At 36.8% G+C, this 21,285-nt stretch overlaps 1 protein-coding gene across 1 annotated transcript in view; it reads left to right on the top strand.

The window, feature by feature from the left end:
• Positions 1–18,538, top strand: part of ELOVL7 (ELOVL fatty acid elongase 7) — a 32,453-nt gene extending 13,915 nt beyond the window's left edge. The window contains exons 2-8 of the mRNA XM_062513730.1: positions 7,015–7,103; positions 9,009–9,199; positions 11,509–11,589; positions 12,117–12,173; positions 13,859–13,964; positions 16,783–16,919; positions 18,182–18,538. Of these exons, the coding sequence (XP_062369714.1) occupies positions 7,040–7,103; positions 9,009–9,199; positions 11,509–11,589; positions 12,117–12,173; positions 13,859–13,964; positions 16,783–16,919; positions 18,182–18,385 (840 nt within the window). The 5' untranslated portion in view covers positions 7,015–7,039 and the 3' untranslated portion in view covers positions 18,386–18,538. The remainder of the gene's footprint in view (positions 1–7,014; positions 7,104–9,008; positions 9,200–11,508; positions 11,590–12,116; positions 12,174–13,858; positions 13,965–16,782; positions 16,920–18,181) is intronic.
• Positions 18,539–21,285: the final 2,747 nt, after the last annotated feature.

Genomic DNA, 21,285 nt, shown 5'->3' on the forward strand with positions numbered 1-21,285 from the left:
CACACAGCCTTGGGAAATAGGAAGGGCAGAGCTGGTATTTCCCAGGTAAATCTTAAGATACCATCTGTGAAATGTCCTAATTTAATTACCTTCTGAACTTCAAGAGCAGAATTAACAACAGTATACAAAGTGATTCTGAAACAAGAAAGTTTCATAATTGTGCCTGAGTATGCAATCCAGTATTACTGCCATTTCTTAAGCTGTAATTTGAAACCAGACCTGCCTGGGTCAATACTTTCTATAGGCTCTCCACCTCTTGCAGTGGGGTCTGCAGGTTGGACGATCCTCCAGAATCATTAGATCCTCATCACTGTCTTACCAGGCTAGGTGTGATACACCAGAACCTTTGCTTTTGGGACCCATCCCGGGTGGAAATTAGACCACTGAATTTTGCACTGGGTTTTCATAATCTCCAGACATCTTCTAAAGGATCACTGTAAAAGTATCTGTCTTTTTAATAAGCTTTTTTCTCTAATGTAAATTTTTAATATTAAGTGTTTTAAGTTCACACTGAATTGAAAATTGTTTGGTTTTTTTTGTTATTTTGTATACTTATTTTGTTTAGTAGCCATTAATATTAAAAATTGTTGTAAAAATACTTTTTAAAAGTAAATCTTGATATCTGTTTTATTATTTAAAAGCTATGTAGGGGGAATAAATGAGCATAAAGAATGGCAAGTATCTTTCAGGTGGGTTAAGCAAAGGAATGTGAGAAACTTATTGTTCTAATTTAAAAATTAAAAATGCTTGAGACGTATTAGTAATTCCAATTACAAAAGTCACTAATAGTTTTGTGAGCTAAATGAACTTGAGCACTTGCAACAGCTTGTTTTCTTACCACTTCTCATCATCAGACATTCTCATATGGCTTGTTGTAGAATTTGTGGCATTTTTGTTGGTGTAAACAATCTTATCTGCACTTGACTCTCCAGTAAAGGTCCAACTTGGAACTGGTTCTGCTGAGCTGTGTGCCTTAGCTCAGCTGCAGTTAGTGGGCTCTTCCTGCTGTCTGCTGAGCTGCAGGCAACCAGAGCACAGCAGATTACTTTGCTCTTTATCACAAACCTTTTCCTTCTTTGCCTAATTTATATATCCTTTTTTATAGTGATAGCAGCACATTTGTTTAAAGATGTCTTCAGAAATTATGCTACTGCACTGACTTGAACTTAAGTACACAGTATTATTTCCAGTGACAAAAAGAAAAATAATGGTTATTTTTTTTTAGAGTTGTATATCTTGCATACATTTTTGAGGTGAGTTTGGCACTTGTTTTCCAATTGCATGCATTTGAGAGGACCTCCTCTGTTATTTAGAACTTTTCAAGGTGGGCAGACTACTTATATGACTACATTTTTGAGTTTATGTGAATTGTTTGCAATATATCATTCAAAATAATCCAATTTTGAGCTACAGTTACCTAATTTTGAGAGAGTTTGCTACAAACTGGACAGTCTGTTGTGCATTTTTACAGCATTTTTAAATTTTTATATAAGTGGAAAGGGGAAGATTGGAAATAAAAGTGCTGATGTACTGATTCCCTAAGTACATTAGCAGGTAGGTAAACCAAATGTATGTTTTCCTGACTCAACTACGTCTGTACAAATGCATAATGGGCAGATGAATTTATAGTATGAAGAACTAAAACTGTGTATTTAACAAATGGACTTCTCTGGCCCCAAGTCTTTGACCCTTCAGGTGATCTCTTTTCAGTCTCACATTTAGAAAATAATTTCTGTAGCCTGCCAAACATTTTGAAAGATTGCATTATGGACAAAGCATTATCACTTTACTTCTTAACAACACAGTTGTTCTATAAAAAAAACAGTCTTTCAAAAATGGTTTGTTTTTTCCTGATGAAGCACAAGCTAGTTGTTTATCTGGTTTGTAGGCATGTGGTTTCCTTTTTTTCACTCTTCTATTAAAAAAAAAAGGCAGATTTTGATCATACTATTTTCCAGTGTGTATGAATGTGTGTCAACTAAGTATGACAAAGTAAGACGAAATATCTTCCATGCTGCCATTATCTCTCCTTTTGTAGGTGGTTGTAATGGTTTAAGGTTTGCCAATTGTAATATATTTACCTTTTGTTGTGAAATAGGATTAGGAGTAAAAACAAAGGAGGCCTAGAACTTAAAAAGGGAATAAAGAAAAAAAACTTTATTAACAACACAAAGAATAATAATAATAATAAATTCAAAACAGATTTTCAGACCAGTTCCTCTTTTTAACTTTTCCAGTGCTCAGATAAGACTTACAGACTTTCATCTTTCCTTGGGTGAGAGGGAGAAGAACAGAAAGGATGCACCAAAGTCAATGAAGTAAAAGCTAAGTTTCTAGATGGAAGGAGAATGAGGAGACGCCATGAAGGTTGGCTGAAATATCTTTTTGTAAACTATAGGGGTGGACTGTACTTCATGAAAAAATTCCTTTAAACCATGAAGAAAAAAAAGACATAGGGGGTGGAGCAAGGTGTGAAGTGTTTGAAGAATCCTTTGCCCCGAGGGAAAAAAGGGGGATCTCTGTTCCTGGGAATGAAGCATGAACAGAGAGAAGTGACCTGAAGAGAACTTTTGCCTTGGAGTATCTCATCCTTCAAAGTAATACCCCATGACTTTTTAACATGGCCTGCAACTCAGTTCTGAGAATACTGTAAAGTGGGAGGGAATTCATGATAGCAGGTCCCAGGTGGCTGTTAATCATGAAAAAGTGGAGTCAGGAGAGAACTGGTGATTTCCTCTCTTGGTATAAGATCCTTATAGCTAAACAAAAAGAAACTCCTCTCCCTAAAGTGAACTGAAAAAGATTATTTAAGTAAGGAATTGACTGAAGTGTCCCTGTATGTTGTTAGGCTGTAACAAATGGGGAAAGAGGAACTGGTCTGAAAATCTGTTCTGAATTTATTATTATTATTATTATTATTATTATTATTATTATTATTATTGTTATTGTTATTCTTATTCTTTGTATTGTTAATAGAGATTTTTGGTGTGTTGGCTGAAAAATTGAACCCACTAAACCATTATAGTGGTTAATAAAAAAAAGATTTTGAGAACCTAACATTAATGTCACTATTGTTCACAGAAGTGGATTTATGAAGGAAAACTGGGTAGCTAAATAGGTAAATTGTAAAGCACACTGAAAGTGAAATAGTAGTGTCATATATAAAAGTTGGTTTTAAATAAACCTTCTAACTGTGGGAAAGTTCTGAACAGCACTGTCTTTCTTGCAGAAATTAATTCTTAAAGTAACTGGAGTTAACTTACTGTATTTTGCTTACCTTTAGATTCAGATTAATTGATCAGTCACTATTGAGTGGTGAGGCTGGGCTGCTTTCTGTGTAAATCCTTCTCTCAAGTTACTGAACTCTAGAGTCCCTGAACTCTAGAAACTTTCAGAAGAAGTTCAGTAACTGTCATGGAGTTTCATCTTGCTTGACTATGAACAGAAGAGAAATCTTGAAGGCTGACACCCTCTGCTGCCTAAACTTTTGAGGACTGTTTTCAAAGAAGAGGACCTGTGAGTGCTGGGATCAGGAGAGGTGGGACAAATCCCTCACCATCAATATGGATAGGGCCAATTTCATTATTTTCATAATCTGCTTTGCCAGTACAACTAGAAGAAATCTATTGAAAATAGTCCAGTTCCAGATAAGTCTTGCATTTGACCTCAATGTCTAGCAGGTATAAGAATTACTGTTTAAATGCTGAAAGCGTGTTTGTCTGACTTTTGATGCAAAAATTAAAGTGAAGTTGAGAAGTCAGGTGGGTAAATGCAAATAATTTTCTATTTGTGAGTTTGAAGTTGTTGAATGACAACTGTAAGAGGGTGTAACAATCAACACCCCAAGCCCATTGTAGTGGGTTGACCCTCTCTGGGTGCCAGATGCCCACCAAAGCCTTTCTCTCACTCCCCTTCACAGCTGGACAGGGGAGAGATATGACTAAGTGTTAAGAAAAGGATTGGGACAGGCAGAACGGACTCAGATTAAAGGTAATAATTGAATTTATTACTAACTAAATCAGAGCATGATAATGAGAAGGAGAATGAGCCCTTAAAAGATCTTCCCCCCACCCTTCCCTCCTTCCCAGCTCGGCCTCCTCCCCCCAGAGTGGTGCAGTGAAATGGGAAATGGAGGTGGTGGTCAGTTCATCACACGTCCCAGCTGCTGCTCAGGGAGAGGAGTCCTTGCCCTGCTTCAGTGTGTCCCCATAGGAGACGGTTCTCTATGAACTTCTCCAGTGTGAGTCCATCCCATAAGCAACAGTTCTCCATGAGCTGCTGCAATGTGGGCCACTCTTCCATGGACTGCGGCCTGCTCCAGTGCAGCCTTCTCTCTCCACGGGTTCACAGCTCCTTCTCAGGCATCCACCTGCTCTGGCCTTGTTCTCCAGGGGCTGCAGGTGGATCTCTGCATCCTCAGGGACCTCTATGGCTGCAGGGGCACAGCTGCCTCACCATGGGCTGCACCGTGGACTGCAGGGGAACCTCAGCTCTGGTCCCTGGAGCACCTCCTATGCTTCTTTCTGCACTGACTTGGGTTGCAAGAGTTGTTCCTCTCATGTTCTCACTATGCTCTTCTCTGGTGGCAATTACAACTGCATAAACATTGGGGTTTTTTTTCTTCTTCTTCTTAAATCTGTTATCACAGGGGCATTGCCACCGTTTCTAATTGGCCCAGCCTTAGCCAGAGGCACATGCATCTTTGGATCCACCAGAGGCTGGCTCTGCTGGACAATGAGGAAGCTTCTCACAGCCTCTCACAGAAGCCACCCTGTAGCCCCCCCACTACCAAAGCTTGCCTATACAAACCAAATACGAGGATATTAAATGGCAATTGTTTGATGCCAGAAGCTACACTGAATTTTCTGGATTTTTAAGAGCATATTTTGAAGCATATTTCTTGTTTAACTTTAGTCTCGATCAGCATGTTGAGCTAGCCAGTCTGAGTGCCAGAAATGTGAGGGTGGGAAAACTGAGTGGCAGCGAAATCGGTAAGCTACTTTTCTTACCAAAGAACCAGTTAAATATAATGTGAGTATTTGTGCTCAGTGAATATATTTGTCAAAAAATTGAGCCATGCTCTCCCTGAACAAGGTTTCTGTGGGCTTTGGTATAATTCTGTTATAACTGGTGCATGATGTACTTTCAGTTTGCCATGCCTTTTCTCTTGACAGACTGTTCTCATGTGTCTGAAACTGAAAGTACTGTATTAAAAGGATAATTTATTGTAATGGGTCTAACAATTTAATACAGTAGTTATTTATAAAGTAAACGTTTTTAATGGTTCCTCCCCAGCACCAGTTATGGCTGAATTGCTTGGCTGTCACAGTTGAGCACTCTGAAGTACCTGGCGTTCAGGACAGGGTTGGATTTACGTGTGTTTGATATCATCCATAGTTGGCTTATGGAGCAAGGTGACAATAATATTTATAATTTGCCTCTAACCATGAAATCCTTTATCTCATGTGATTGCTAGCGTCAAATGCAAGAATGCTCCTCATGTTTCCATTAGTAAAGAAAGAGGATGCGCCCTACTTGTTTTGTCAGCTCCTTTATCAGCAGAGAATGCTGAAGCAAATATTGTAATATGAAAACAGGATGCATTAAAATGGTCAGCATGAAAGCAGTGACAGTGAATTGGGAAATGCTGATGTTGTAGGGTGATATTTCTGAAAATGCGAACTTTAAGGAGACTTGCAGAGGGAACATTTTCCAAACATGAAATCGGTGGTGGTTGCAGATACTCAGAGATGCAGGACAGAAGTGCAATCAGGAAAAAAAGAGGGTAGTAGAATGAGAATGAAAATTAGGTAGATTAGATGGAGGCAACCTTGTCTGTGTTGCATCTTGCAGTGAAGGGTGAGTGTAGGGGTTAAAAATTCCTGCAAAATAGCAATGAACAGGATGTACTTGTAGTAGTGGAAATATGGATGCAATTGTTTTCTGGACTGTTAAGGTGGAGATAAATAAGGAGATGACAGTGGGGAGATCTGAGGAGAAAGGTGTATTACCATCATGAAGGGAAGAGCTGGCACTCTGAATTTGCATCTGGTTTAACCTGGAGGAGATGCAGTAGGGCTGCCAGAGGAAGGGAGTTGGTTATCATGGTGTGCTGCAGCCTGAAATAATAAATAAATACTATTAAGAAAGGTAAATACAGTGTGAAGATTTCATAGGGGTATTGAGAGAATTCATATAGTAAAGTGAGACACTGACTGGATAGGGGAAAAACACCACCAAACGTGCTGGGATATTTAAAAGGTATTTTCTAGGGGGAATGAAGCAAGAGAAGGGCTGATGAGGGGTTGATTGTGGAGGAAAAGTCAGTATTCATATAGGTATACTTCTCTGAAAAATTTGACATAAGTAGGAGGCACGGCATGCAAAGTGAATGTGCTGGGTAATTTTTGTAGTTTAATTGTATTGCCATTGGTACTATGACATTCCATGATTCTGGTGTGGAAACAGTTGATTCATCAGAATGGGATTTGCATACTAATTGTAACATGGCTAGTTACTGTATTTAAAAGGAGTGTGCTGACATATTGGTACCTTGTCTCCTTCCCACATACCTTAGAAATACTTCTTACTTAGATTTTTTTCAATAATAAATGTTGCAAAGCTGAACTTCCTCATAGTGGCTTGGACTTTAAGTGGAGATGATGATAAAAAATAATTTAAGCATATGTTCTTTCTTCATATTTGCCTCTTAATTGTAATGGTTAACCACAGCACCGTTTCTTGAGATAACACTTTATGGCATGGAAGCACCTGGTTTGTATGTAGAGATTGCAAAATCATATTGTTGTGCATAACAGCTCTGCTATAAATTAGACCCAAGGACAGTGGGATGTGGCCAACTAAAGCTTCCTGATCTGTCTTTCACATATGGTGCTCTGTTAGCCTTTTCTCTTTTTTTATCACTCTGTTTCCTAAAAATCTTTTCCAAAAAACTTTGTTAATCTTTCTTTATTGACAAAAATCTGTATTTCTGTTTTGGTTTGTTTCCTGCAGGCAGCATCATAAAAGTCAAGTGAAAATGGCGTTTAGCAATCTGACATCAAAGGCTATACTACTGTATGATGAATGGATTAAGGATGCTGGTGAGTCATTTAAATCTAAAACTTACTAACTCCCAATAATCTTAAATAGCAATGTGTAACTATGCTAGGTGTGCTGTTTATCAGCTTAGAAGTAGCTTTGTCATCCTGTGAATATTTGTAAGACTTGCCAGGTTACCTATAAACATGGCAGTCTAGTTTCTGCATTTAAAAATAGGAAGAAAACAAAACTCAGGTAGTTTATGGATATAAACTCTCCTGTCAGTCTCTGGTTCCCAGAATATATAGTTTGAGTTTTTCCTATGGTGCTGAACTTATAGTTTTAACTCTTTTTCATTACCAAACAATTGCATTTTATCAGTTAACTAATGCAGGCACATTGCATTACAGCATTTTGCTTTTGAAAAATGAAAACAAAACAAAAACCCAAGCCCTGATAAGTTTCAGTATTTTGAAATTAATCCTCAGAGTAACTAATACCGTCACAGTGGTACTTTGAAAGAGGTTGTTAGTCTCTTGTTGCTGTTAAAAAGAGATATTAATCACACTTTTTGCTTTTATGTTGCCACTCTGTCATTCTGTATGCTTACCAAAAGCTGATAGAGAAGACCTCAATTTTGGGATTAAGACTCATCAATCTCAGTTTTTCTCACTATGGTAGAAAGATAGTAACAGGGATTAGCTAATTCCTGGAAAAAAAATTAAGTGGTTAATGTTTGATAGATAAGATTACAGATCTATCATTTCTAGCATAGCTGAGCACCACTTTTCTTGTTCTGTCAATACACAGTGTACAAGTGAGCAGGGAGTTTAGTGTGTGTGTGACTTGTGGGGTGAAGTGGATTGAGATGGAGTGAGCATTCCTGCTGCAGTACCCATGACTCCAGAACCTGAGTTGTCTCCATGCCCAACAATGCTTGTATTTGGCATTTTGTATCATAGTGTTAGTGGTAGAGCATGGTTTTGTCAGGATCAGGCTGGGAAGAATAGTGGGAAAGATTTGGTAGGAGCAGGGCAAGGGTGGATACAACAAAAACAGTCTGTGGAGAGATGGTGGTTCTCTTGCAGTACATGGGAGCAGATTCCTCATACTGTGGGTCACAGTCCTTGGTCTGTGGGAAGTAACACTGGCACATTACAACTGTGAGCAGCATTGTAATGTGCTCTCCTCCTCAGTCCGTTTCTATACTACAGTGGCTGTTAACCACATCAGAGAGGTGAAAGGTTGCTTGAATGCTGTGGGTTGAAAATTCGCTGACATGAAACATTTGGCTATGAATTAAACACTTGGAAAAAATAACAGTAGTATAATTTTACCCTTAAAATACAGGAGCAAGCCATGAAAGCAACAGTTTGCTGAGTCAGTAGTTTGGGATAATTCTGAACCAAATCTTCCAAAAGTCAGTATAAAACAAAATTAAATAAAATTAAAATTACATTATGTTCACCTGCTTATAGAGAAATGTGGCAATCTTTGGTGATCTGGGACTCTGTGATGAACTACAAAAAGGTGCAATGGAATCACAGTGATGCTCAGATGAAATACCTGCCAGCCTTATCTGCAGGAAGAGGGGGTGGTGTGTGCTTAGGAGGAGGTGCCTCTGCAATACAGCTCTCTGATATAACTGTGGAGTAACTTGCAACATTTGCTTGTTGTATTATAACTTTCTTGTATGAAAGTGTGTGCTTTGTCATGCTGTAAAGACAGAAAATCATGTCACTCGTGATTCTGTGTCTCCTTTCCATTACATGTGAAGAAAAAAGTGCTGAATCCTACACGGGTTAAATCATGTTATCCAGTCAGTATGGATTTGAGGTGAATGGACTCTGAAACATGATCAGTGACAGAAAAACCTAGACCATCAAGAATTAAATACTTTTCTGTACCTGTTTTAGTAAGTGCTGGAGACATCTGACTTCTTTTTTTTCTTCCCCTACCACCTCTAGATCCAAGATTGGAAGGCTGGCCACTCATGTCTTCACCTTTTCCAACAACTTTTATCATTGGAACCTACGTTTATTTTGTTACTTCCTTGGGACCCAAACTCATGGAAAATAAAAAACCTTTTGAACTCAGGCAGATCATGACATTTTATAACTTTAGTGTGGTAGCCCTCTCTTTGTATATGACTTATGAAGTAAGTACTGTGTTTGTAATGTATTTATATATTTCATGTCTTTAACAACTAACTTTTAATAAATTTATTAATATAATTCCCACACTGCAATTCTCAAAAAATATTACTGTAATGGAAGTAATTATATTCCTCCAAGGTGTATGCTAAACTTGTAATTCTTGGAAAAAGGGGAATAAGTCATACCCAGAAAGAGAGAACATGAAACATTTTGTGTCATTATACATTATTTAAAAAGTTTAAAGTTTTCATTATTTAAATTATTTGTACTGCAGCAGGTGTAGCAGACAATATGCTTTTCTTAGTATCTTGTAATTGTTTCTGTCCTACTTGGTGATAATGTGACTACCTGCCCTTAAGGGGAAGGATTAAGGATGTTTCAAACACTATATAGAGTATGTCTACTATAAAATCATCTTCAGTAAGATCTTCCTTTTAAATGACAGAGGTTAATGACAGAAATCAATGACAGAGGTTAACAAAATCTAATTCAAGGCATTTTTGTCCTTTAAATGAACAAACAAAACCCCTCTAAACAACAACAACAACAAAAAAAAAACCTTCAAGCTCTGCCCTTTGCTTTCACCCCCAAGCCTAAATTATGAATATCTCTAACATTGTTTTCCCCCACAACCCCAAGATAGCAAATTTTCTCTCTCTTTTTTTTTTCTCCCCAAAAAGCAATGTTGAGATTTTGCTGCTTTTGGGCTTTACTTTTTTGTTGGGATTTGGTGGGTTTTGGTGGGGTTTTTGAAGTGTAGCTATTTGTTGATGGTCTAGTGTGAGTGACAGCCTTACATGTTTGCTTGGTGAAGCATCACTGTGCTAGTACTGATCCTGTGTGTGACTCTCAGGTTATGTGGCTATTTCAGGTTTGGCAAACTAGTAATAAAAAGTTGTCAGATTATTGTGTCAAATTGGCAGGATATGTTCCTGTTAGCTTTATTTGCATGAATCTTATAATGAGTTACAATGAACTACCAGGCATTTCTTCTAACCTCTCTAAGGCACTGCAGCAGCAACTGCTTTGTGTCATGACTGTTGTGTGGAAAGTAGTAGGCAAGATAAACACTTTTGCTACTTAGGCATTTTTTTTAAAATTGCCAAATTTCCTTTTGGAATTGGGTTCCAAGTTTGGTTTTGGTTATAAACCTCAAAAACAAACAAACAAAAACCCACCAAATAAACCCATAAAGAAACAATAAAAGGAAAAAAAACCAACTTCTGTTAGTGTCTGTCACTGGCATGGCATTTAATAAGTCTGCTGTCAAGACTTCCATGTTACAATTTCATGAAAGGGTACAGGGACAGAGGGTAAGCAGTTGGATTTCTGCTATTGTCTGGTGATCAGCAAGAAGCTGATTCAAATGCTAATTCTTTCCCTTTCTGGAACTAAGTAATTTGATGGGTATTTTAGTACTGTGCTGGCTTGCTCCTGTTCCAAAAAAACTATTTTTTTTTAAGCAATCAGTCCTTTCAGGAAGTTCAAAGGACTAAAGCCTGCTTCTGTTAGGACAGGTGAAGCTCTTACTATGCGTGAGTGGATGGTGATAATGTGAAGCATCACAAAGATATAAAATACATATGTCATAGTGGCTGGCAGTAGAATAAGCCAAGTATAATACTAATATTGTTGTTTTTGTCCAAACTTTAATATGTTCCAAAACATTATATTATATTTTATATTTCATATAAGTCCTTTGGTCCTGTGTGTGCTCTCAGCTGAAGCTTCTCATCACTCATATAAGTGAAAAACTAATTGAAACATGAAGTTTAACCAAGCAGAATGTTAGAAATTATGATATTAAATATATAGCATGCATATTGATTTGTTCCTTGTCTTTAATGATAATTACCAATGGCTTTCTGTTGTGCTGGCTTTGTTAGAGTATTAAGATGATTAAGATGCTGTGTTGTATTCTCTTTTGTCTTGAGATAGTTAGCTGTGATAGCAATTTTCAAAAGAATAATATTTGGTTTTATGGTCTTACTTACACAATAAGTTGTTCCTTAACACTGGTTTTGAGATGCATCTCTTTCTTCTCTTCAGTTACTAATGCTGAAATAATGGGTGTAGGAAGAAAATTCTTGTCTATGGGTGTGGTCCTGGAATTAGAAATTCATTAATCTGCAACAGCAAAGGATTTTTGTGGTAGCTATCCCACACACAGGTAGATGATTGACAAAGTTGCTGATTTAAGGTGTTTTTAATATTGTCTTTCCCCTCCTGCTTAGTGATTGCAAAAGTAATCCGAAATTAATGAATTTTTCAAAAGATGTAAAGTTAATCTTTGCCCTTTTCTTTTTTCCAGTTTCTTATGTCAGGCTGGGCCACAGGATACTCATTCCGGTGTGATATTGTTGACTACTCGAGGTCACCGACAGCTCTAAGAGTAAGTTGCCAAAGACAAAGGTGAATTGTTACCATAGAACAATAGAATGATTTGGGTTGGAAGTGACCCTGGAGATCATTTAGTTCCAACACCCCTGATAAGAGCAAGGACAACTAGCACTAGACCAGGTTGTTCAAAGTAGTGTGTTATGCATTTACTTTATTTTTAGAAATGGTTTTTGAACAGCCTGCTTTTTGAATGCACTGTTGTAGAGTGGAATGCACTAAATGGAAATGCCCTCTTGCATAATGTAGAGCACATCAGGGAGGGACGGGTTGACTGGTTGGGAGAAAGAAAGAGGCCAGGAATTAATGGGCTTGTTTTTGTTGCTTTTAAAGTTCCTTTAAGTTCAAAAATTGTTTTGTAATTTTAGAGAAAAAAAACAATACAAACTATACATTTAAATATTTCTGTCAACCTTGGAACATCACTTGGCCCAGTACTTTTTTTCCCATAGATAATTATTTGTCCTGCTCAGTTTTATTTATGACTTTTACAGTTTGACAATTTGATTTTTACTCTTGCAGATGGTACGAACTTGTTGGCTTTACTTCTTTTCCAAGTTCATTGAATTATTAGACACTGTAAGTATTCCTAGCCTAATAAAGTAAGTGCTTCTGTTTCCTTTTCATAGCAGAACAACTAGTGCTATTCAGGGCTGAAGATACAAATTGCTTTTTATTTAGTCCTTCAGTCTTCAATCATTAGAATACCATTACATTTACCATCATGTTTACCCCTATTATCTCTCTCTATGATACTGTCTTTTTACACTATTCTTCCTTCATTATCAGGAAAAATGTTAATGAGGGAACACACCTTTAAATATTTAGGAAGTCTGTATAATTTGTTTAACAGCTGAGTACATTAATCTATTGTGCTATGGCAATGATTGTCTCAATGCTGCAGAGAAAAAACAGTTGATCATGCTGAATGTTTTTTTTTTTTAACATCATCTTCAGATTTTGTCTTCCCCATTAATATCATCAAGAGCTTTGAATGCAGGACAAAATTGCCATACTTACTTGCTCTGGATTCCTGAGATTGTCTTGAGTGTCATGACTATAGAGATGTATGATGCCAGGCTGGCATTCTAACCTCTCTCAAAGAAAGTCTGAGCAGCAATGCATTGAAGGAGGATGTAGACCTCACTCACCACTAGCAGCCATCTTCCCAAGACTGGCACCAGTTAGACTGACTGAGATATTTTCAGACCACCTTCTCAGTGTTGGAATTAGCTGCAGTTCTATTTGCCCTATTGTTTGGGGCACAATAGTGGTGGTTCAGGAGCTGACTCCTGAGCAGTGAGGATGTTCTACATCCTCTGAGCAAAGCTGGCCTTCTGACTTTTTGTCTGCAGTGTTCACTATTCAACACTCGAAGATCTTAATGACTAAACTAAATGGAATGGCAATGCAAGTGTCAAGAATGCTAAAACTGGAAAATCCTGACAAGTATATTCTTCTATCTTTTCACCACAGGATGTAGTGCTCCTTTTTAATTAGTCATGAGCCTGCTTTTTTTTAAATTTGTTTTGTTTGAATACAGACAGATAGGTATGTGTTTCTTGTCAGCTTTTCTGTTTTATTGCAGAAGTAATTTCTTAGCTGTATTCAAATCAGCTGATTCCAAATGTTTTCTCTGGCACACCAGACATCTTTTCTTCTGTATCTGATACTACCCTTTCCATGACCTGATTTCTCCTTACAGTTTTTTTACTGTCTTCCCTTAACATTTCCCATGATGTCTGCCCTTTAAAGTGGGGCCTGTCAATATCAATTAAGAATACTTACATATATTCTGTACTATTTGATGTTTTCCAATGGTAGCTAAATCAGAGTTCATAATAAAGTGCTGTTTGTCTTAACACAGTATTTTCTGTTAGTCCTTCAGTTAATTTTCTGAAATGGCCTTTCATCAATAGTTCGGGGGACTTAAAATGTGATGCTTGTAGAGACTTCTCAGTCCAAGCTAGTCCATCTTACATGGTTTGTTGCACATGTAGGAGATGGCTCAAACATTTGGTTTCAAAGCTTGCCTTGGCTTTTGAGATTTCACAGGTGGATTTTATTTACTCGTTTTAAGTCTTTTTGAAAACTAGTTTGCTTAGCCAGACACTCACTCAGTTTTCCTTCTCCCAACACTGTAACTGTGAAGAACTTCTTAATGCATAGTAATGAGCAACCAGCACTGATGTGTACATTTTTCTTTAAATATGTTTGGCTTGATTATCTCCTGTAACATTCTGTTAATTAAAAATCTGTTTCAGATATTTTTTGTACTGCGTAAGAAAAACAACCAGGTTACATTCCTGCATGTGTTTCATCATTCCATTATGCCGTGGACCTGGTGGTTTGGAGTAAAATTTGCTGCAGGTATGGGGAGAGAGTGGAGTTACAGTTGAACATATCTTCTAGTAGTGAAAATTTCCTATGGTAGACAGAAAAAAAAATAATTAAACACCTTGGAAACATCAGTGCTTTTAAATTTAGGCTTCTGCAGTATTTTATGGAAAAACTGAGATCACCATAATTTTTTAAATGGGTGGGAATTACTCATTTTTCCTATTTGATGACATTTTGTTCAGTGTTATTTTCTTATGGGGGGAAGAGGTGCAGGAAGAGAGCTGGGTACAAGCGAAGAACATTATTACATGAAAAAAGAGAAGTCATTGAAAAATCATAAGTACTAGGGGAGGTACATGAAGCTAATAACTGTTGAAACTACTTCATAACCATTTCACCCCCTACAATATTAGAACTGAGTTGGAGGGGAGGACTGCGTTCATTTGTTTTTCCTGTTTGAGAAATTACTCAGTCTTTGTTGCTGTTACTTTTACTGGCTTTAGGTAATATGTGTGGGATTTATTTACACCTGACATTTCAGCTTTCACAAAACTACAGAAATTATTTTCTGGACCTTCTTTATAAAAGAAACATATTTGAATTGTTTTGAATTTAACTTCCTTGACCACTACCAGCTTACCTTCACTTTCTCCTTTCCTGTTTGATGTGTCTTTGCATGCATTTTCCTATGCCACATTATCAGTGTGCACCACTAATAAATATAACTTGCCATGAGAATACTCTGAAAAGCGCAGAGTGGAGAAATGCACAGTCATTTATAAATCAATTTCTGGGACAGTTTAGGCTTTTTTAGGAATTTCTACTGAGAAATAGTGGAGTTTAATACATGTTTACCTGGAAACATATTTTGTGTTTTTTTCTTTTTTTTTCCCAGAAAATTAGTGATGAATTGATGAAGCAGTTGTTCCATTGCTTTTCAGTCTGATAGCTTAGTGTCTGTTCTATGTCCGTTTTTTTCTGGGGTGGTCCAGAAACCACTCCAGAAAATTCGCAGACCTTTGAGCCTTTCCACTGTGCAGCTTTTCCTTGTGTATAAATGGATATACCTATGTTGTATTTGTTGAGTTTCTATCATAGGAAAGTGGTGGATTGATTATGAATTTCTCAAATCTTGCTGAGTGACTGGTATTAAGTTGATAATAAAACTGTGAATGGTTGTCTCAGCATACACCTACACCCCAGTGCGTATATAGGTCTAGAAAGGGAAACCTGCAGCAAATAGCAGTCCCTCCTCTTCAACCTTGAAAATTTTCCACTTATAGGTGATTAACTTTCTCCTTTTTATCTGGATGTTGAATCAGAATACCACTACAGGCTTCTAATTTTGCATCAGATTCAAATTTCCCAGGTGATAATTTGACAAATAATTTCAGCGAAGTGTGCAAGAATTTTGTCCTCTGCTAGTAACAGTCCCTCATATTTATGCAGAGCTGTGTTTATTCCAAAAACTCTATTGCTTATCTTTGCACTTATCTTTCCAAATACTGTTGTTTGATAAGTTTAATTTTTCCAAGAATTTCCATCCTGCTGGTGTTTACCTTGTATTCAGTTTCATTAGTGCTTGTCCTTCTAAACAGCAGCATTGTCAAGTTTTCAACCTGTTTGTAAAAAAACTAACAGTTTTGGATGGAGATGCTGCGTTTTTTTCTCAGATTTGATATAAATAGAGAATTATAAAATGATGCTTAGTATTGTGCTGCTTTTTGGAGCATATTTTTGTACTGTTGTGTAGGTTCCTTTTTTCTCTGCTTTAGCTATTTATTTTTTCTTCTGAATATTCACTGCACAAGCCAAAAAAAGTATGTATATTTGAACTGTAAGAACATTCAAATTGTTTTTAAAAATACAAATAGCTAAGTTTCAAAGAAAGTTTGCAATCACAGCTGGAGGAGTTATGCCTTCTCAAGCTGGAAGATTAGTGTGAGCTACTCAAAACACAAAATATGCTTTACTTTAATTTGAATGATTCTAAATGGGAAAATGGCACTCTTTCTCTCTAAATGTCTCCTTTTATGTCTTCTTGTTTTCTTTTGGTAATCATTGTTTCCATGTCCATGTTTCTTTTAAAAATACTTTGCTGTCTGCTGCTTCATGGATAATTTTTACCTCTAATTTCTTGTGTTCATTAAAATACAGCTACGTTGAGCAGGATCATGTAGCTCCTTGCCTAATCCAATGGAAAAGGAAGTGTTTCCTGACTAGTTCTTTGGAATGCTTGTATGTTACCAGATTCAGTCACAAATTTATCCCAACATGGACTCTATTTAAGTTTCCCTTTCACTGTATGTTTTGAGATTGACAGTCGATTTGTGAGACCCTGGTTCATGATTACAAAAACTTACTGTCTGAAAACTGTATTTCATTCCTGGGGAATCTGGAATTCTGTATTGAGAAGAGACTTGTTACTTACCCTCCACAACTTTTTGTAGTTCATCATGATGTCTAGAAAGAAAGCAAAAGTTTCTGCTAAGTGTCTCTATCAAATATATGTTTTAATAAAAAATAATTTAAAAATTAAACCAAGGAACAAAAAATTCCACTAAAATGTTTTTGCAGGATATTAGATCAGCAGGGTCTAATTGCTGTATTAATTAAATTAATTAATTGTTTTGGGAATGCTTAGATAAACCTTTTCTGAGGCAAGAAACTGATATGATCCATCAGAACTGGTATCAATCCAATTCAGGTAAAATACCTAGAGGGTTAGTCAAAGTCTAGATTTTGTGGTACATGTTTTTCATGCCCTGGCAGAAGGTCATCTGCTAGGACCACAGTGGCTTTTAAAATACTTGCTGCAATACTACTACTATGTTTTGTCTTTCTGCAGGTGGTTTAGGAACATTTCATGCCTTGCTGAACTGTATTGTGCATGTTGTCATGTACACATACTATGGAATCTGTTCTTTGGGACCAGCCTATCATAAATATTTGTGGTGGAAAAAGTATATGACAACTATACAACTTGTGAGTAACAGTCTTCGACATATGCACCTCTCAAAAACATGACTGTAGCTAACATAGATTTAATGCAATAAATTTTTCCTTTTAGTTATGCTTGTGTATGGAGTTTACAGTTGGTATAAGATTTACTAATGTTTTAATTGAGGATAACAAAAGGTGTGAGCTCTCCACAGTAATATACTTAAATCTGCTGACCTCAGCATTCACTGTAATCACAGATTTAGACAAATAAGCTTTTCAGTTATACAGTACTTGATAAATATATTTGCAATACTCATTACTTGTATAAAAAGTATCAAAATAGAAGTTTTCACCAAGAAAATACAATTTAAGTACAGGATACACATGTAACTGGTAATTACACGTAGTAAGGAAAGGGAAAAGTATTTCTTTAGAACTTGATATCCTTTCATAGAAAATATTTGTGTTTAGAAAATTTACCTCTCTCTAACCCAGAGTATTAAAACCCACTCTTGCAGTAATTATATTAAGTGTTTAGTCAGCTTTAGGTCACTTTCAAAAGGTTGCCTTTCTGAGTGCTTTTTCATGCCCACCTCACTTAATAGATGGATTTTCAAAATTAAGTTTCTGGCTAAACAATTAGCTTAGAATGAGCAAAGGTGCTGATGGAGGAGGTAAAGGAGCTTCCTGTCTGTTTGCACCAGGGCTGGTTTAAGTAGAATAGTTCATGTAACCATGTTCAACTCTGAACAATGTAGCCTGAATATTTGTAACTTGGTCTTTTTTACCTGGAGGTACTACCAGTGGACTGTTAACTTGGAGTTCATGTGGAGGGTCTTTTCCTCACATGCCAATGTGCAGGGAGGGTGGGAATTCTTGTTCCCTAACCCTGTAATGGTTGCTTGCTTTTATTTTTTTTTTTTCTTCCCTGGCTAGTTTTCTTAAAGGAGCCTCCCATTTGTCACTGGACAAAGACTGTCTATCTTCTTCCTTTTTATCTGAACTGGCCAGGGTAGAATCCTATTCTCCTACTATCAGTTTCTTCATTTGTCCCAGAACTTCTCTTCCTTTATTACATAAGCCTGTTTTTCAGTGGATTAATATTGTGGGGAGATGGGCTATAAAGGTGCATCTGCATCACATTAAGAAGCTGTATTGTTGTCCCTGTTGCTCCTTGCTTTGCCCCCACTCCACCCCTACTATCTGTTTTTCAGAAAACAAGCTATGCTGAAATTTTTTAAGCTTTTGTAGTAAGGTTGTAATTTATTTTAAAAGTATTTCTTTTCTTCACCTTTTTCCTCCAGGTCCAGTTTATTATGATTACAGCCCATATAGGACAAATCTACATAATGGATGATTGTCCATACCAGTATCCAATTTTCATGTTTATTATTTGGCTTTATGGGTCTATGTTTTTAGTCTTGTTTCTCCACTTCTGGTACCATGCTTACACCAAGGGACAAAGACTGCCAAAAATGGCAAAAAATGGCATCAGCAAAGACCAGTGAAACAAATTCTTGTCTCTAAAACCGAATAAGTGTATATGTCAAAGGAGAAACTTGCACTACTTGACAATCAAGATGTTTAGGTGTGCACATTACATGGTGTATATTTTGTATGTTTTCTTCCAAAACAGAATTTGTATTTTTACCATTAAGTTATTTGGGATTCAGAGCATGGGAGTGGGGAAGAACTGTGGATCTCTGATTAAAAAAAAAAAAAAGATAGATGATCTCTATCTAAAAAAATGCATAAAAATAAAGATAATTGGAAAAACTAAAATGTGTATGACAAGTACTGAGTACTTTGAACACACTTTGAGGGGGATAAAAATTATTTCATTTTAAATGTTGTAAGTTGCTAAGACTGTCAGCTGCATTTTATTGTAAGAATGATTCTTCAGTAAGTACTAGTACTGTTTATAGACTGTAAGGCATATTAATATAGTTAATACATAAACATTGTTACATCTGTTTATAAAATATATTACTTTAAAGGAAGGATTGTATGTTAATCTGTCAAGACAGAGTTTCATCTGAAGATCAAAGATTTCTGGATATACTGTATTTTACTAGGAGAACTGAATTCATTTCATGTTCTACTCAGTTGAACATTATCGTAAATGTTGGAAAGCTACTAATATGGGGATTATCTGAATTGTCATGTAGCATAGTGATCAAAACATCTTACTGATTTGTTCACTGCAGTAGCCAAATATACTTATTATTCAATGTGTCTATGGATATACTTTATATTGGTAGCCTGTGCTGTTTGTGAAGTGGGGCTAGGAGGATTATGGAATCTTTTAATTCAGTAGCCAAAATCTTAGTAGTCAGATAAAATGTAAAAGAATTTTGATTTAATGATTTAAGCTTAAATGTTGCCTACCATGATTGTACTCTGCTCTACTTTCTTCCATTTCCATTATCTACTGAAATACATGTCTAGAAAGAGTTTGTGTCATCTTGGTTGTTTTTATTATTATTATGGCTTGTTTTTATCAGCTCAAGGTTAAAGTTACTCCAGTTATCTTGTCTGGAACCAGGCAAAAAAAATGTGACATTCTCTGAGCTTCTGAAAGTGGGGCAGGCAGTGATGACTGGGCATGGCTGCACTCTGAGTAGAATTACCCAGTATGTTGTTTTCCAAGGTTAGGCAGATTGTTAGGATCACATTTGTTTGGAAATCAAAGGAACTTGCTGTTTGTAAGTTGCACTTACTGCATGAGTTTATTAAGGAATTGTTGCACACAACAGACCTGGAAGTGAAGAATTAAAGGTACAATTAAAGGTACTGTTTTCTACAACACCAAAAAAAAAGAAACTTGCAATATTTGCTTTTTACCTGATCTGATTTGTGGGATTTTCAATTACTCAGAACTTCAAGGCAGATTTTAATAGCCTATTCCTGTTGCACAATTCCAAGAGAGTAAGCTTTGTTACCTGAACAGTTTTATTTTGTTTCATTGGTTTATGGTGCATTGTAAATGCTAAAGGAATGTAAACTTTAGGTTGGATATGAGCTGCAAATGTTTTGTTCTGAGATTACATCAAGTTTTTTAAAGTAAATAAAAATAATTTATATTTTTATATATTAACTATTTAATCTCTGTAGCTGTCAGCTCTCATGGCAGCCTAAAAGTAGATCTCAAAGTATTGGGATGACGTGAGATTTAAATTGCAAACTCTGAATTTTAGTTGCTTGATCCTGGAATCATCAGTGTTCAGTTCCCAACTCCCTGGCAGTACAAGTAGAGAGAGGTGCTTTATCACAATATCCTAAACAGCTGTGATGCTGATCAGGGACCACATCTCTTTTTGGTGGGAAATGCAATCCATCACTGACTCAAAGTCTCAAGTCCAGCCATCTTTGGCCTGTGTATGCCCCTGGCCTCCAGTGTTAGGGGGCTTCCCTTAAGGAAAGAGACCTGTTGCTCTTTTTTCAAATAGGAGGGAAGGATTTGCCAGTTTTAGATGTTTTCTTTATATAAATTAATTTATTTATTACATAAGTACTGATTAAGGAAGTATAACAATTTGTTTTTTTCAGGCCTTCTTGGGCCTGCGCATTCCAATGTGGGAAATGTAGGCCTTATGAGGGAAAGGTTGAAATAGCTAGTCTGTAGTGAAAACTAGATAATAGTACTCTCTGCTTCTTGTGCAAGAAAGCAGGCATTGCTCTGTAGCCTTGCAGATGATTTCTGTGCTGGTGGGGGAAGTCCTAGTTCTGGTCTCTGATTTTGAAATCATACCTCCTTCCCTGCCCCATAAATACAGATGGAGGAATTTACCCTGCATCTGGGTGTGAAGGGACAGGTATTTGTTTGTTGGTTTGGGAGCTAGATCTGCAACTGATTTTTCAAACTCACTTGGGCTTAAGTAGAAGCTGAGACCATGCACAGTCAAAACTAAGGAGTGCTGCATGTGCACAGGTGCTGAACAGAAAGGAGCTAGGAAAACTTCCAATTCTAGCAGCTCTACACTAGCCAAAGGCTTCCACAGTTAGTTGTTTGAGATGAAAAACTAATAAGCAGGAGCAGAAGCTGGAGATGCTAATCATACTGTGGGCTGTCAGCAAGTGCCATGTCAGATTCTCACTGCATAATATCTTGCACAGTGATTTAGTCTTCTGTAAGTTACAAAGCATTTGGAGAAAGAGAATACAGTTTCACAGTGAGTTGCATGGATGAAGCCTCAGAGGATGCATGTAGTGTGACAATGACATCAGCTCAAAACAAATCCTGTCCTCCTACACACAATGTGAGTCACACAATCTTTATCTCAGCCTAAGAACTGTGCATCTCACATATTTAAGTGTATGCTTTTGAGTAAGGCTAGAAAGAGGAGTCTAACAATCAGCTTAAGTCATCCATGTTATGGTGAATGTTGACTGATGATGAGGGAAATGG

This window comes from Cinclus cinclus, chromosome Z (assembly GCF_963662255.1).
Source record: "Cinclus cinclus chromosome Z, bCinCin1.1, whole genome shotgun sequence".
Taxonomy (NCBI): Eukaryota; Metazoa; Chordata; class Aves; order Passeriformes; family Cinclidae; genus Cinclus; species Cinclus cinclus.